At 48.6% G+C, this 16,713-nt stretch overlaps 1 protein-coding gene across 7 annotated transcripts in view; it reads right to left on the bottom strand.

The window, feature by feature from the left end:
* eif2ak3 (eukaryotic translation initiation factor 2-alpha kinase 3) overlaps positions 1–16,248 on the bottom strand; it is a 113,250-nt gene extending 97,002 nt beyond the window's left edge. For 3 of the 7 annotated variants that reach the window (XM_072497643.1, XM_072497646.1, XM_072497648.1), the window contains exons 1-2: positions 15,847–16,246; positions 10,499–10,628 (exon numbers count right to left, since the gene is read on the bottom strand). In XM_072497643.1, the coding sequence (XP_072353744.1) occupies positions 10,499–10,628; positions 15,847–16,082 (366 nt within the window). In that variant the 5' untranslated portion in view covers positions 16,083–16,246. Of the gene's footprint in view, positions 1–10,498; positions 10,629–15,846 lie in introns of all 7 variants that reach the window. The other 4 variants (XM_072497645.1, XM_072497647.1, XM_072497644.1 and 1 more) reach the window with 4 other exon arrangements.
* Between the last annotated feature and the right edge of the window lie 465 nt (positions 16,249–16,713).

The raw sequence follows: 16,713 nt of genomic DNA, 5'->3' as shown, positions 1-16,713 counted from the left end.
CTGTGGGAGGAAACGGGGGTGCCTGGAGGAAACCCATGCAGTCACGGGGAGAACATGCAGACTCAGCACAGAGAGTGACCCAGCAGGGAATCGAACCTGGGACTCGTGCTGTGAAGCCATAGTGCTAACCACTATGCTATCGTGCTGCCCCCTAGTTCTAGTTTCACCCACCAGTGAAAGCAACCTTCCTGCTTCTATCCTAGGGCAGCACGGTAGCATTGTGGATAGCACAATTGCTTCACAGCTCCAGGGTCCCAGGTTCGATTCCGGTTTGGGTCACTGTCTGTGCGGAGTCTGCACATCCTCCCAGTGTGTGCGTGGGTTTCCTCCGGGTACTCCGGTTTCCTCCCACAGTCCAAAGATGTGTAGGTTAGGTGGATTGGCCATGATAAATTGCCCTTAGTGTCCAAAATTGCCATTAGTGTTGGGTGGGGTTACAGGGATAGGGTGGAGGTGTTGACCTTGGGTAGGGTGCTCTTTCCAAGAGCCGGTGCAAACTCGATGTAAATTCTATGTAATTCCCATGATAAATGTATCTGTTTCTATAAGATCCCCTCCTCATTGTTCTATATTCCAATGAGTATAGTCCCAGTCTACTTAGTCTCTCCTCAGAAGCCAATCCTCTCAACTCCGTAATCAACCTGGAGAATCTCCTCTGTACCCCCTCCAGTGCCAGCACATCCTTGGGACTAAATTTGTATACAGTACTCCAGGTATGAGGGGCATGGATGGGCAGGCACTCTTTCCCAGGGTGGAAGGGTCAGTCACCAGGGGGGGCAGAGGTTTGAGGTTGTGGGCCAAAGTTTAGAGGAGATGTGCGAGCGCATGTTTTTCTTTTTTGAAAACACAGAGGGTGACGAGTGCCTGGAACGCGTTGCCAGGGGAGGTTGTGGAAGCAGATACGTTAGCGGCATTCAAAAGACATTTGACAAATACATGGATAGGATGGGTATACAGGGATAAGGCACTAGGACGTGCTGAGGGTTTTGGCAAAGGGTGGTATCGTGACCGGTACAGGCTTGGAGGGCGGAAGGGACTGTTCCTGTGCTGTACTGTTCTTTGTGTGGCCTCACCAGAACCCTATACAGCTGCAACATAACCTCCCTGTTTTTAAACTCCATCCTTCTAGCAATGAAGGACAAAATTCTATTTGCCTTCTTTACTTGCTGCACCTGTAAATGAAGGTAACTGGTATGTTGGCCTTCATAACAAGAGGATTCAAGTATAGGAGCAGAGATGTCTTGCTGCAATTATACAGGGCCTTGTTGAGGCCATACCTGGAATATGGAGTACAGTTTTGGTCTCCTTATCTGAGGAAGGATGTTCTTGCTCCAGGGTGAGTGCAGTGAAGGTTACCAGACTGATTCCTGGGATGGAGGGACTTACATATGAGGCGAGATTGAGTCAGTTAGGATTATATTCGCTGGAGTTCAGAAGAATGAGGAAGAATCTCATGGAAACCTATAAAGTTCTAACAGGACTAGATAGGGTAGTCGCAGGAAGGATACAGAGAGAGTTCAGAACCATGGATCACATCTGAGTATATGGGTAGACCATTTAGGACAGAGAAGAGAAGAAATGTATTCACCCAGAGTGGTGAGCCCGTGGAATTTGCTTCCACAGAAAGCAGTCAGGCCAAAACATTGGATGTTTTCAAGGAGTTAGATATAGTTCTTGGGGCGAAGGTGATCAAAGGATATGGGGGAGTAGGCTTGAAGGGCCGAATGGCAAACACCTGCTCCTACATTTTATGTTACGATATCACACATCTGGTTTCTTTGCCGAATTTTATAACTTGAACCACATCACAAAAAACGAAATAATGTGCTTTCCTTACGCTGAATAAACTTGAAGGATAGATACTTCAATGCTAATGGAACCACTCAAGCATTTACTCAATCACATTACTGTACCAAAACTAGCATCAGCATTTACTCCCAAGTTCATAGCACAGATGATGTAATTCAAAACTTAACTAGTGGTATTAGGCACAAATCCAACTTCAGAAGAAGCCGATCCTGATCAGATTAGTGGATATTTCTATACGATGCCATTGTCAATCAGTTGCCTGGGTTATGATGCTGCCCCCCCAAATCGGAATTGGACTATAAAAACAATCTTTATTAGTAAAGTAGACTTACATTAACACTGCAATGAAGTTACTGTGAAAAGCCCCTAGTCGCCACACTCCAGTGCCTGTTCGGGTACACTGAGGGAGAATTCAGAATGTACAAATTACCTATCAGCACATCTTTCGGGACTTGTGGGGTGAAACCAGAGCACCCGGAGGAAACCCACACAGACAAGGCGAGAACATGCAGACTCCGCAGTGACCCAAACGGGAATCAAACCTGGGACCCTGGCGTGAAGCAACAGTGCTAACCACTGCTACCACACCTCCCTGACTACTCATTAAAAGAAAACGGTTAGTCCGTTCCTTATAGCATTCCCATCTTTGTCAGTGCCTGAACCCAAAAATATCCATGACAAAGAGCAAAACTGCTGACAGCTGGCCGAAAGGGGGAATAATGGTGGACTGTGTTCCAGGCATGGACAACAACAATAGAAGAGTTGTTACGTTCAAGACCCCGTGCTTTCTCCTTTGAGAACAAGACTCAGCTGTGGCCATATTTAAGGACTGGTTGAACTGGCACCAAATCTCAGTCCACGGCTTTTCTCAATCTATATTCTAATCCGCCACTGGTCAAGTTAAGCAGTCCACATTTCTAGGGCAACTACATCCTGCATCACAACAGTGAACACATGTTTTTTTTAAAGTAGACCTTCATTGGTTGCAAACATTTTGGGATGTCATGAAAAGCAGTGTTATACCGCAGACTCCTCAGTGGTTCTGGAGGTGAAGGAGAGATGAAAAAAGGAAAGCAGAATATTTAAACCCACAAGCTCACAACAGGAAATGTTGCACATGATCAATGCACCTAGAAACAATTGGAATACCCTCGTACACAGTACATGGCAGCTTTAAAATTTCGCAAAACTCGCTCTAACAATCGTCAACTTCTGCTGACGAGGTTTCAAAAAGCCCCCTACAACACAAAAACAGCTCTGCCTGGATTCACTTCAGACGGAGCAGGAAAACTCTAGTTAAACAGCGTCTCGTCAGGGAATCCCACAAGTTGGCTTTTGGGTCATGACCCACAGCATACCTTTCTTCCTTCTCCTCCCTCCTGGTCCCCACCTATCCTCTCCTGTTTGCTGCACGAGGTCTGCAGCTGACAATTTTTGGGGGAAGTGTGGATTTATGTGGCTTTTTACCACATCTATATAAAGCACTCGATAGAGGTTGAATTATTGAGTGCAGTGGCTATTTGATAGAGACACACAGTAACTATGTTATGGTCTCTGAGACAAAAAAGAACAAAGAACAAAGAAATGTACAGCACAGGAACAGGCCCTTCGGCCCTCCAAGCCCGTGCCGACCATACTGCCCGACTAAACTACAATCTTCTACACTTCCTGGGTCCGTATCCTTCTATTCCCATCCTATTCATATATTTGTCAAGATGCCCCTTAAATGTCCCTATCGTCCCTGCCTCCACTACCTCCTCCGGTAGAGAGTTCCAGGCACCCACTACCCTCTGCGTAAAAAACTTGCCTCGTACATCTACTCTAAACTTTGCCCCTCTCACCTTAAACCTATGCCCCCTAGTAATTGACCCCTCTACCCTGGGGAAAAGCCTCTGACTATCCACTCTGTCTATGCCCCTCATAATTTTGTATACCTCTATCAGGTCACCCCTCAACCTCCTTCGTTCCAGTGAGAACAAACCGAGTTTATTCAATCGCTCCTCATAGCTTATGCCCTCCATACCAGGCAACATTCTGGTAAATCTCTTCTGCACCCTCTCTAAAGCCTCCACATCCTTCTGGTAGTGTGGCGACCAGAATTGAACACTATACTCCAAGTGTGGCCTAACTAAGGTTCTATACAGCTGCAACATGACTTGCCAATTCTTATACTCAATGCCCCGGCCAATGAAGGCAAGCATGCCGTATGCCTTCTTGACTACCTTCTCCACCTGTGTAGCCCCTTTCAGTGATCTGTGGACCTGTACTCCTAGATCTCTTTGACTTTCAATACTCTTGAGGGTTCTACCATTCACTGTATATTCCCTACCTGCATTAGCCCTTCCAAAATGCATTACCTCACATTTGTCCAGGTTAAACTCCATCTGCCATCTCTCCGCCCAAGTCTCCAGACAATCTAAATCCTGCTGTATCCTCAGACAGTCCTCATCGCTATCCGCAATTCCACCAACCTGTGTCGTCTGCAAACTTACTAATCAGACCAGTTACATTTTCCTCCAAATCATTTATATATACTACAAAGAGCAAAGGTCCCAGCACTGATCCCTGTGGAACACCACTGGTCACAGCCCTCCAATTAGAAAAGCATCCCTCCATTGCTACCCTCTGCCTTCTATGGCCTAGCCAGTTCTGTATCCACCTTGCCAGTTCACCCCTGATCCCGTGTGACTTCACCTTTTGTACTAGTCTACCATGAGGGACCTTGTCAAAGGCCTTACTGAAGTCCATATAGACAACATCTACTGCCCTACCTGCATCAATCATCTTAGTGACCTCCTCGAAAAACTCTATCAAGTTAGTGAGACACGACCTCCCCTTCACAAAACCGTGCTGCCTCTCACTAATACGTCCATTTGCTTCCAAATGGGAGTAGATCCTGTCTCGAAGAATTCTCTCCAGTAATTTCCCTACCACTAAAGTAAGGCTCACCGGCCTGTAGTTCCCGGGATTATCCCTGCCACCCTTCTTAAACAGAGGAACAACATTGGCTATTCTCCAGTCCTCCGGGACATCCCCTGAAGACAGCGAGGATCCAAAGATTTCTGTCAAGGCCTCAGCAATTTCCTCTCCAGCCTCCTTCAGTATTCTGGGGTAGATCCCATCCGGCCCTGGGGACTTATCTACCTTAATATTTTTTAAGACACCCAACACCTCGTCTTTTTGGATTACAATGTGACCCAGGCTATCTACACCCCCTTCTCCAGGCTCAACATCTACCAATTCCTTCTCTTTGGTGAATACTGATGCAAAGTATTCATTTAGTACCTCGCCCATTTCCTCTGGCTCCACACATAGATTCCCTTGCCTATCCTTCAGTGGGCCAACCCTTTCCCTGGCTACCCTCTTGCTTTTTATGTAAGTGTAAAAAGCCTTGGGATTTTCCTTAACCCTATTTGCCAATGACTTTTCATGACCCCTTCTAGCCCTCCTGACTCCTTGCTTAAGTTCCTTCCTACTTTCCTTATATGCCACACAGGCTTCGTCTGTTCCCAGCCTTTTAGCCCTGACAAATGCCTCCTTTTTCTTTTTGACGAGGCCTACAATATCACTCGTCATCCAAGGTTCCCGAAAATTGCCGTATTTATCTTTCTTCCTCACAGGAACATGCCTGTCCTGTATTCCTTTCAACTGACACTTGAAAGCCTCCCACATGTCAGATGTTGATTTGCCCTCAAACAACCGCCCCCAATCTATGTTCTTCAGTTCCCGCCTAATATTGTTATAATTAGCCTTCCCCAATTTAGCACATTCATCCTCGGACCACTCTTATCCTTGTCCACCAGCACTTTAAAACTTACTGAATTGTGGTCACTGTTACTGAAATGCTCCCCTACTGAAACATCTACCACCTGGCCGGGCTCATTCCCCAATACCAGGTCCAGTACCGCCCCTTCCCTAGTTGGACTGTTTACATATTGTTTTAAGAAGCCCTCCTGGATGCTCCTTACAAACTCTGCCCCGTCTAAGCCCCTGGCACTAAGTGAGTCCCAGTCAATATTGGGGAAGTTGAAGTCTCCCATCACCACAAAAAGACCTAGCAAACAACAGTGAGATAAGCTCTTGCATTTCTTCGATGTTGTTGATGGAGGAAGGAAGGCAAATCAAGGAATGTCCTGCCCTTCGTCAAACAGCCTACAGGGCTTTCAATGATCTCCACAGGTAGGCAGGATGAGTAATATCTTAAACCCTCCCAAAAGGTTATATTATGCAGAGATACCACAGACCTCCACATTCAACTCTGTGCTTAAGTGACTGGCAGAAAGAGTGTGAACAGAAGTGTACACGTGGGGCAGAGAGCAGGAAATCAGATCAGGAAACAATTAGAATTTCAAATGGTTTCCATATTTTCTGCTTCTGTTCCATTTCCATAGTCAGTGTGGAATTGAAGCTGCAGAAGATCCAATCGACAGAAAATGAGATCAATGGCCAGATGTTGCTGTTTGATAACACTGGTCGAATGATATGTTGAATGAGTTATCAGGAAACCTCTCTTTCTTCCTCAGAATGGTGCCATGGTATTTATATACCTATGCCGACCTCAATAATATCTCCTTTAGAACAGCACTGAAGCGGAACCCGAATTTCAAACTCCAGTTCTGCAGTAGGGATTCATAGGGGCATACGAATTAGGAACAAGAGTAGGCCATTTGGCCCGCAAACCAGCACCATCATCCAATAAGATCACTGGTGATCTGATTGTGGCCCCAACTCCACATTCCACCAACCCCCGATATCCTTTGATCTTATTCATCAAGAATCTATCGATCCTCTGCCTTAAAAATATTAAATTGGCCCTGCTTCCACCATTCTAGGGAAGAGAGTTACAAAGATTTACGACCTTCAGAAAATATTTCTTCTCATCAGATAAACAATGTTCCCTAGTTCCCACAAGGGGGAACATCCTTTCGGCATCCACTCTGTCAAGATCCCGCAGGATCTTATGTCTTCCAATAAGATTGCCACTTAATCTTGTAGGCTCTATTGGATACAAGATCAACCGTTCCAGCCTTGCCTCATAAGAGAACCCTCCTCTCATCGCAAATATCTGTTGAGTGAACATTCTCCTGACTGCTTCGAATGGATTTACATCCATCCTTAAATAAGGACATTAGCTACGGCGCCGAGGACCTGGGTTTGAATACCGGCCCCGGGTCACTGCCCGTGTGGAGTTCGCACATTCACCCCGTGTCTGTGTGGGTTTCACCCCCACAACCCGAAGGTGTGCAGGTTAGGTGGATTGGCCATGCTAAATTACCCCTTAATTAAACAAAAAATAAGGACATTAGAACTGAACAACAGTACTCCAGATGAGGTCTCACTAAGTCCTTGTACAACTGTAAGAATACATCCCTACTTTTATATTCAATTCCCCCAGCAATAAACAACAACATTCCAGTTACCTTCCTAATCACTTGTTTCATCCCGCCACTTCCTGATTCAGGGTTGAAAGCTTTACCAAACTAATCCAAGGCGGACAATGCATTAATAAACTAAAAACAATGGGTAGAGGACAATTCTCAATAGATATTACATTTTAGGAGTATTTTATGTTAACGATGCGGAGGAGCATTGCAGATGGAAAATTGATGCTGAACCAAATGATGAGATATTAATAGGAGTCACTAAAGACCAAGGTAAAAGAATGGATTTTAAGGTAGGTTTTGTTTAAAATTCATTTTTTGGGATGTGAGCGTCACTGGCAAGGCCAGCAGTTTTTCCCATCGTTAATTGCCCACGAGATGCTGGTGGTGAACTCCCTTCCTGAACTGCTCCAGTACCTGTGGTGTAGGTACAACCATAATGCTGTTAGGGAGGGAGTTCCAGGATTCCGACCCAGCGACAGTGAAATATTTTCAAGTCAGGATGGTGCGTGACGTTAAGGGGAACTTCCTAGTGACAATGTGCCTGCTGCCCATATCCTTCTAAGTGGCAGCAATCATGAGTTTCAACGGTGCTGCCTAATCATTAGCAAATTCCTGCAGTGCATAGTGTAAATGGTACAAACTGCTGCCACTGTTCGTCAGTGGTGAAGGGAGTGAATGGTTGTGGAAGGACTGCCAATGAAGGAGGCTGCTTTGTCCTGGATGGTGAGGAACTTTTGCAGGAGCTGCATTCATCCAAGCAAGGGGTATGTTCCATCACTCTCCTGGCTTGTGCCTTGGTGTAGGTGGACCAGCTTTGTGGAATCAGGTGCAGAGTTATTGTCTGCAAGATTCCTAGACTTCAATCTGCTCTTATAGGCACAGTATTTATATGGCTAGTCCAGTTCCTGTTCAATGGTAACCCCCACGATGTTGGTGGTGGGTGATTCAGCGATGATGGAATTGAATGTCATGGGGTGCTGGTTAGATTCTCTCCTGTTGGAGATGGTCATTGCCTGGCATAAATGCTACTTATAACTGGTCAGCCCAACCCTGCATATTTGGACATGGACTGCTTCTGAGGAGTTGCGAATGGTGAACATTGTGCAGTCATCGGCAAACATCCTACCTTCTGACATTATGACGAAAAGACCATTAATGAAGCAGCTGAAGATGGTTGGACTATGGAGACTACCCATAAAAACTCCTGCTGTGACTCTCTGGCACGGAGATGACTGACCTCCGACCACAACCATCTTCCTTTATGCCAGGTATCACTCCAAGCAGCGTGGCACAGCGGAAGCGTGCTGGGCCTAAAACCCAGAGGTCAATTGATCAAAATGATTCTCTGTTATCCAATAGGGCATATGGGTTAGCAATATGGATCCTCCATCATTGACAGTGGAGATACTGGTGGAGTCTCTTCCGCCAGGGAGTTGTTTAATTGTCCACCATCATTCATGGCTGGATGTGGAAGGACTGCAGAGATTAGATCTGATCAGTTGGTTGTGGAACTGCTGAGCTCTTTTATTACTTGCTTTTCATGTTGTTTGGCAAGTAAGCTGTCTTGTGCTGTAGCTTCACCATGCTAACACCTAAATTTTAGATATGCCTGGTGCTGCTCCTGGCATGCCCTCCTGTACTTTTCATTGAACCAGGGATGATTCCCCTAGCTTGGTGGTAATGGTAGATATGCTAGACCATGAGGTTACAGATTGTGGCCGAGTACAATTCTGCTTCTGCTGATGGCCTATGGTGCCTCTTGAGTTGCTGTATCTGTCCAAAGTCTCTCCCATCGAGCATGGTGATATAATCATAGAATTACTACAATGCAGAAGGAGGCCATTCGGCCCATCGAGCCCGCACCGATCCTTTGGAAGGGTACCCCATCCTATCCCCTTAACCCAGCAACCCGACCTAACCTTACAGACACTCAGCGGCAATTAATCATGGCCAACCCACCTAGCTTTTTACAGTAACTTCATTGCAGTGTCAATGTAAGCCCACTTGTGACAACAAAGATTATTATTATATTATAACCTGCACATCTTTGGATTGTGGGAGAAAACCGGAGCACCGGAGGAAACCCACGCAGATACGGGAAAAAGTGCAAACTCCACAAGACAGTCACCCGAGGTCGGAATTGAACCCGTGTCCTTTGGAGCTTTGAGGCAGCAGTGCTAACCACTGTGCCACCCATGATATCTTCAACGTGAAGACGGGACGTTTGTCTCCATAAGGATTGTGAAATGGTCACTCCTACCAATACTGTCGTGGACAGTTGCATCTGCGGCAGGCAGGTTAGTGAAGGTGAGGTCAAGTATGTTTTTCCCGCTTACGGCCATACTAGTCTGAAAGAAAAAGAGAAACACCTGATCTCAGAAGTAGGTTTTCCCTCCTGTTTGTTCTCTTACAATCTGCCACAGACCCAGTCTAGCAGCTAAGTCTTTTAGGACCAGGCCAGCTTCATCTGTGTGGTGGTGCTACCGAGCCACTCGTGGGGATGGACATTTAATTCCCCCAGTACATCCTTCAAGCTATGTTCAGCTTGGAGGGGTTGTGATGAATGTAGGAATTTCAGATGTATTGTATTATAGGTATTTGGTGCAGTAAGGGTTAAAAGCCTAGGTTAGTGTGTGTGACTGCTGCAGTCATGTTTAAAATAATCTTGGTTTGAAAGATTGGGAGACAGGGCTGTAATTAAAGCATCATAAAAAGCTTGGGCTAGTGGAATTTTGTTTTGATTAAGGAGATTCCCTGTGGAGTTTATTAGATTTCAGCTTGGTCAGATGATGTTATTGCTGGGTGGACCTAAGGCACCAGACATTGGAGAAAACATTTCAGTTCTGATCTGAATTAAGTTGTGTCTAGAAGTCAAGCACGTTGCCGTCACTGCAGTTCAGTTAAAAGAGTTTAACAGTATTTCAATCGCATATTCACCAGAGACTAGAGCTGCTGGAACGCAGAGTGCTTTCAGGGAACAGGACATAAGGGTTACAGAAATAGGGAGGGGTGAGGTCAGGAGGCTGAGAATTTCAAATTCAAGGCTTTGTGGGGCAGGTTAGTGACCTCAGGGTGATGGATAATGGTGAATTAGATCACAACAGGATGGGAGCAGCAGAGTTGCGAATGACCTGAAGTTTCGAGAGGATGGGTAGGCAGAGGAGCACTGGGATGGTTGAGCCTGGAGGTGACAGAAGCATCAATGTAGATTTTGACAGACATGCAGAACAGGGATGGAGATGGTCAATGTTATGGAGGTGGAAGTTGGCAGTGAGGTGTAACAGACAATGGCATTTGCCTCTTACCTCAGGCTTGCTGAGACTGGCTGAGACTAAAGAACCAGCGCCCACATCGAGCTCCCAGCGTTTGGCCCCATTATTTTCTGGATCCAATGCTGCAATGCGCCCATCCATCATGCTTACAATAACCAGGGATCTGCCAGCAGATACAAGCAGGACAAAGGCAAGATGAGGTGCTCTGACAAACAAGTTCTCTCATCAAAAAGTCACAAGCCTGATCTTACCCACTGTGTTGATAGAAAATTGATCAATAGAATTTCAGTACAAGTGACTGGTATGATTTCCACATCTACACAGACAACTGTTCACCATCATAAATCGCCAAGTGTGCCCTACTAAACTTGGACTGTATTCACAGAGAACATCTTAACCATTACGGCAGAATCTACTGCACAACAAAGTTACTCGTCCCACCTGGTATATGCCAACATTTATGCTCCAACGAGCATCACCCATTCATCTCTCCCTGTCCTTCTCTCACATTCCTCGATTCCCTGCCTGTAAGCATCAAGCCCTTTTTGCCCTTTCTGCAGTCATGTTTCTGGTATCCTCTGCTGCTGACGCCTGTAGCTGCCATCAGGAGAAACGCAGTCATCGTATGGCACTCAGTCTTGCACCACGCTCACACCATCCACCACATCTTCAAGATCCTTTTTTCCCCCCAATTAAGGGGCAATTTTAGCGTGGACAATCCACCTACCCTGCACGTCTTTGGGTTGTGTAGGTGAGACCCAGGCAGACAGTGCAAACTCTCTCGCGGACAGTAACCCGAGGCTGGAATTTAATCTGGCACTTTGGTGCGCGAGGAAGCAGTGCTAACCACTGCGCCACCGTGCCGCCCTTCTTCAAGAACTCTGACACCCATCATCAAACTACTCCTCAGTTAGTCCTTCTTTCTGCTGCCCTCTATTTTGTCCTCGGGGAGCTTTTCAGCTCTGATCAAATGGCCAAAATATTGACATGCTCTTTTCCAGATATCACCTTTCAGAGTTCTTGCAACTCCAGCTTGCAACCTCTGACTGGACAGGGTAGATGCTGAGAGGTTGTTTCCCCTTGTGGGACAGTCTTGGACCAGAGGTCATAATTGCAGAGTAAGGGGTCACCCATTTAAGACAGAGATGAGGAGGAATTTCTTCTCTCAGAGGGTAGTGAATCAGTGGAATTATTTACTGCAGACAGCTGCAGAGACGGGGTCGTTAAAGATTTTCAAGGCTACGGTAGACAAACTTTAGTCGGTATGGGAATCGAGGGTTATGGGGATATGGCTGGAAAGTTGATGGGCCGAACTTCAACACATGGAAGCCTCTGACTCCCCTCAAAAGCCGGTCCGACTTGTACTGCCTCAATGACTGCTCACCTCCCGATGGTTCAATCTCTTCACCAGAGAATCACGGGATTCTCCCCTGGATTTCTCCGAAGTCAAGTCTCCCAGCTGCATCAAACTCCAAATTACACCGATGGCTTCTCCTGAGCTCCAACTGCATCCAGCATAGAACTAACAACCTTCAGTCACCTTCTCAGCTCCCCAAGGCTTCCCAGAGACAAGTCTGCCTACAGCCTGCTTAGTTACCAGGGCTTCTCCAAGAGTTGCAAACTACATGAAGTAGTTTGGGGGCAAGGTATCACAGTGGTTAGCACTATTGCTTCACAGCTCCAGGGTCCCAGGTTCAATTCCTGGCTTGGATCACTGTCTGTGCAGAGTGTGCACCTTCTACCCGTGTCGGCGTGGGTTTCCTACGGGTGCTCGGGTTTCCTCCCACAGTCCAAAGATATACAGGTTAGGTGGATTGGCCATGCTAAATTGCCCTCGTGTCCAAAATAGGCTAGGTGGGTTACGGCGATAGGGTGGAGGTGTGGCCTGAAGTAGGGTGCTCTTTCCAAGGGCCGGTGCAGACTCAATGGGCTGAATGACCTCCTTCTGCACAGTAAATGCTATGATTCTATGAAGTCCACACTGGAAGTAACCTCCTGTCTCTCCCAGCAAACAGAAATCAGAGACCCTTCTTATACACCACCGAGCTCCAAGACAACATAGTCTTGCCAAACTGAACTAATTTAGCTCCAACTCTCAAAACAAAGCATCACTGGACTGCACTTTTTTTGCAAGCAGCACAGACATGTCTCCGGTTCAGTAAGCCACCTGTGCTATCTTTCTAACTATTAACCCCTTAATTCAACCAGACCCCAAACTTAAGTGTAATGGACTCCCAAGTTGCTTTAGTTTTTATTTATCCCCATTTTATTCACAGAACTAAACATTACCTCTAAAATATTGACATGAGCCTAGAGAAAGAGGCATACCTTTCTCAGTGTGAAACCCCAACAATCACCACTTTAAAAAATTTCTGCTTTTGTTTTACAAGTATTGAATGTATATTGTTTATATTCTCCAGTTTCATTCCAAAAGCTTGGGTGTTGCTACAAACCTAAAAGGCCACATTTGGTGAGCTGGAGTGTCAACAGACAGCTCTCTTCAGTTACACTCAATAATAGTGGTCCCTATGTAAGAGTTTTCAGTCAAATTATTTAAATAATGCGACATCCATTGTAGCGAGCATCCAAGGGTCTATCATGCACTGTCTGACGATGCTCTAACTCCACCCTCTTTGGTTGTCCATCTTTTACTTCAAAGAACAATTTTTTTTTCATTTTTTAAAATTTCAAGTACCCAATTTTCTTTCCACCAATTAACGGACAATTTAGCATGCCCAATCCACCTACCCAGCACATCTTTGGGTTGTGGAGGTGAGACCCACACACGGGGAGAGAATGTGTGAACTCCACACAGAGTGACCCAGGGCCAGGATCGAAACTGACCCTCAATGCTGTGATGCAGCAGTGCTAACCACTGCAGCACATGCTGCCTTCTTCCCCGAGAACTATAAGCACTGGCCTGCAACAGGAACTGGGTTGTTGGGTCCAATGGCGGATCGTGTTCCGGCTTTGTTTTGAAATTGTTCCTCAAAGAGCAACCATGAGGCAGCTGGCAATTGTGTTACACAGGTTTACTTAAGGGTGGTTGGTACATATTGTTGTATTTGGATAGTGTCCAGTAGGTGAACAAAAATAAAAGCTGAACAGAAGTTAAGCAAAGATCTCTGGTTGAAGTTTAAGAAACATTAGTCCAAGGCTTAATGAACGCAGAATCACAGATTTGCTACAGCACAGGAGGCAGCCATTTGAACGACAGAATTCCTATAGTGGAGAAGGCCGACATTCGGCCCATCAAGTCTGCACCCACCCTGTGAAGAAGCACCCTACCTCGGCCCACTCCTCCGCCCTATCTCCGTAACCCCACCTAAACTGCACATCCCTGGACACTAAAGGGCACTTTAGCATGGCCAATCACCCTAAAGCACACATCTTTGCACTGTGGGAGGAAACCGGAGCATCCAGAGGAAATCCACACAAACACAGGAGAAAGTGCAAACTTCCCACACTGTCAATTACCCAAGGTCAGAATTGAACTCAGGTCCCGGAGGCAGCAGTGCTCGTCACACTGCCACCCATAAGGATGCCATTTGGTCCATCATGTCTGCACCAGTGCCCCGAAAGAGCAATTTGTTTAATGCCATTCCACTGCCTTCACCCCGTAACCCTAAACAAATTTCCATTTTAGATGACAGTCTAATTTTCTTCAGAATGCCTCAGTTGAACCTGCCTCCAGCTCATTCATAGGCAGTGCTTTCAGGACATTTAACAGAGTTAACCTCCACTTGGAGAAGCAAGGATTGATCAAGATGGTCAGCATAGGGCAGCACGGTGACAGTGGGTTCGCTCTGCAGCCTCACGGTGCAGAGGTCCCAGGTTCAATCCCGACTCTGGTTCACTGTCCGTGTGGAGTTTGCACATTCTCCCCGTGTTTGCGAGGGTTTCGGCCCCAAAACACATGCAGGCTAGGTGGATTGCCAGGCAAATTTGCCCCTTAATTGTAAAACATGAATTGGATACTCTTTACAAAAAAAAAAAAAAAAATTATTTTTATAAAAGATGGTCAGCATAGCTTCGTCAGGGAGAGATTGTGGCTGGAGCCACCAGAGGAAAGGGGGGGGGGGGAAAGAGACACCAGGGGAAAGGGGGGCAGGGGAGGGAGAGACACCAGGGGAAAGGGGGGGGGGGAGAAGAGAGAGACACCAGGGGAAAGGGGGTGAGAGAGAGACAGACACCAGGGGAAAGGGGGGCGGGAGAGAGACAGACACCAGGAGAAAGGGGGGGGGGGGAAGAGACACCAGGGGAAAGGGGGGGGGGGGGAAGACACCAGGGGAAAGGGGGGGGGGGGAAGACACCAGGGGAAAGGGGGGGTAGACACCAGGGGAAAGGCGGGGGGTAGACACCAGGGGAAAGGGGGGGGGTAGACACCAGGGGAAAGGGGGGGGTAGACACCAGGGGAAAGGGGGGGGGTAGACACCAGGGGAAAGGGGGGGGGGGTAGACACCAGGGGAAAGGGGGGGGTAGACACCAGGGGAAAGGGGGGGGTAGACACCAGGGGAAAGGGGGGGTAGACACCAGGGGAAAGGGGGGGTAGACACCAGGGGAAAGGGGGGGTAGACACCAGGGGAAAGGGGGGGGGTAGACACCAGGGGAAAGAAGGGGGGGTAGACACCAGGGGAAAGAAGGGGGGGGGTAGACACCAGGGGAAAGAAGGGGGGGGTAGACACCAGGGGAAAGAAGGGGGGGGGTAGACACCAGGGGAAAGAAGGGGGGGGTAGACACCAGGGGAAAGAAGGGGGGGGGGGGTAGACACCAGGGGAAAGAAGGGGGGGGGTAGACACCAGGGGAAAGGGGGGGTAGACACCGGGGGAAAGGGGGGTAGACACCGGGGGAAAGGGGGGGGGAAGACACCAGGGGAAAGGGGGGGGGTAGACACCAGGGGAAAGGGGGGGGGTAGACACCAGGGGAAAGGGGGGGGGGTAGACACCAGGGGAAAGTGGGGGGGGTAGACACCAGGGGAAAGTGGGGGGGGTAGACACCAGGGGAAAGTGGGGGGGGTAGACACCAGGGGAAAGTGGGGGGGGTAGACACCAGGGGAAAGGGGGGGGGGGGGAGTACACACCAGGGGAAAGGGGGGGGTACACACCAGGGGAAAGGGGGGGGTAGACACCAGGGGAAAGGGGGGGGGCGGAAGACACCAGGGGAAAGGGGGGGGGGCGGAAGACACCAGGGGAAAGGGGGGGGCGGAAGACACCAGGGGAAAGGGGGGGGGCGGAAGACACCAGGGGAAAGGGGGGGGGGCGGAAGACACCAGGGGAAAGGGGGGGGGGGAAGACACCAGGGGAAAGGGGGGGGGGAAGACACCAAGGGAAGGGGGGGGGGGTAGACACCAGGGGAAAGGGGGTGGATCCAGCTGCTCCTACCTGGGCTTCTCGTCCGCACTGGCCTCGCTTTCCTCCCCCTCATCGTCCTCCACAACCGCCTCTATCCCGCCTCTTCCTCCAGCGGCCGCTACGCCGCCGACCCGGGGAGTTGGGGCTTCGAGCAGCGACTCCGTGTGGGCCAGGTCCCCGGCGGCCGCCGTGAACAGCATCAGCAGGGAGAGGAGGAGGAGGAGGAGGAAGCGGACCCAGCGGCCGACCGGAACCCAGGAATCCATAAATGGGACATGAACAGACCGAGCAGCGGCCGCGAAATGAATCAAAGCCACCTCGTCTGCCGCCCGGCAGTTTGTTGTGGTCCGTTTGAGGGGAAGGAGTGGGCGGGTTGGCGGCCACTTCCCCACATTATGATTTGCTGGGCCTTCCGTCACTCAGATGGCTGAAACCTATCGGTCTGAGGAATATGCGTGAAGTGACCGCCCTCAACTGCTGATTGGCCAATTCTACTTTGCCCAATGATTACCCTCCGAATCGGTTTGGCGAGTGGGGCGGATGTCTCTTATCTGATTGGGTCGCCACTCAATCTTCTGCCGGCTGCCCGCCCCACCGCCTTTCATTGGTTGCGCTGCGCCTGGGTCTGCCAATGAGGAGTGGGGGGGCGGGACGGATGACGCGTGCGCTCCCGTGACGCCGCTCGCGTGTCCGGTTCAGAAACTCTCTTTCTATTCATGACAGTCGCTCCCGATGCTGATTGGAGGGGCTTCCGGATGACATCACCACAGAGACGTGGCTGTTTCCAAAGCGGCAACGGGTTTGGTGGGAGGGACGTGAGGAGGTTCGACGGCGTCCCAAAGGAGACAAACAGAAAAATATCGCGTTAAAGGGGCACTGCCACCTGAGGTTGACCCA

This window comes from Scyliorhinus torazame, chromosome 3 (genome assembly GCF_047496885.1).
Source record: "Scyliorhinus torazame isolate Kashiwa2021f chromosome 3, sScyTor2.1, whole genome shotgun sequence".
NCBI lineage: Eukaryota > Metazoa > Chordata > Chondrichthyes > Carcharhiniformes > Scyliorhinidae > Scyliorhinus > Scyliorhinus torazame.
Note: the sequence above shows the minus strand (reverse complement) of the source record. Positions and strands in the feature narration are given on the sequence as shown.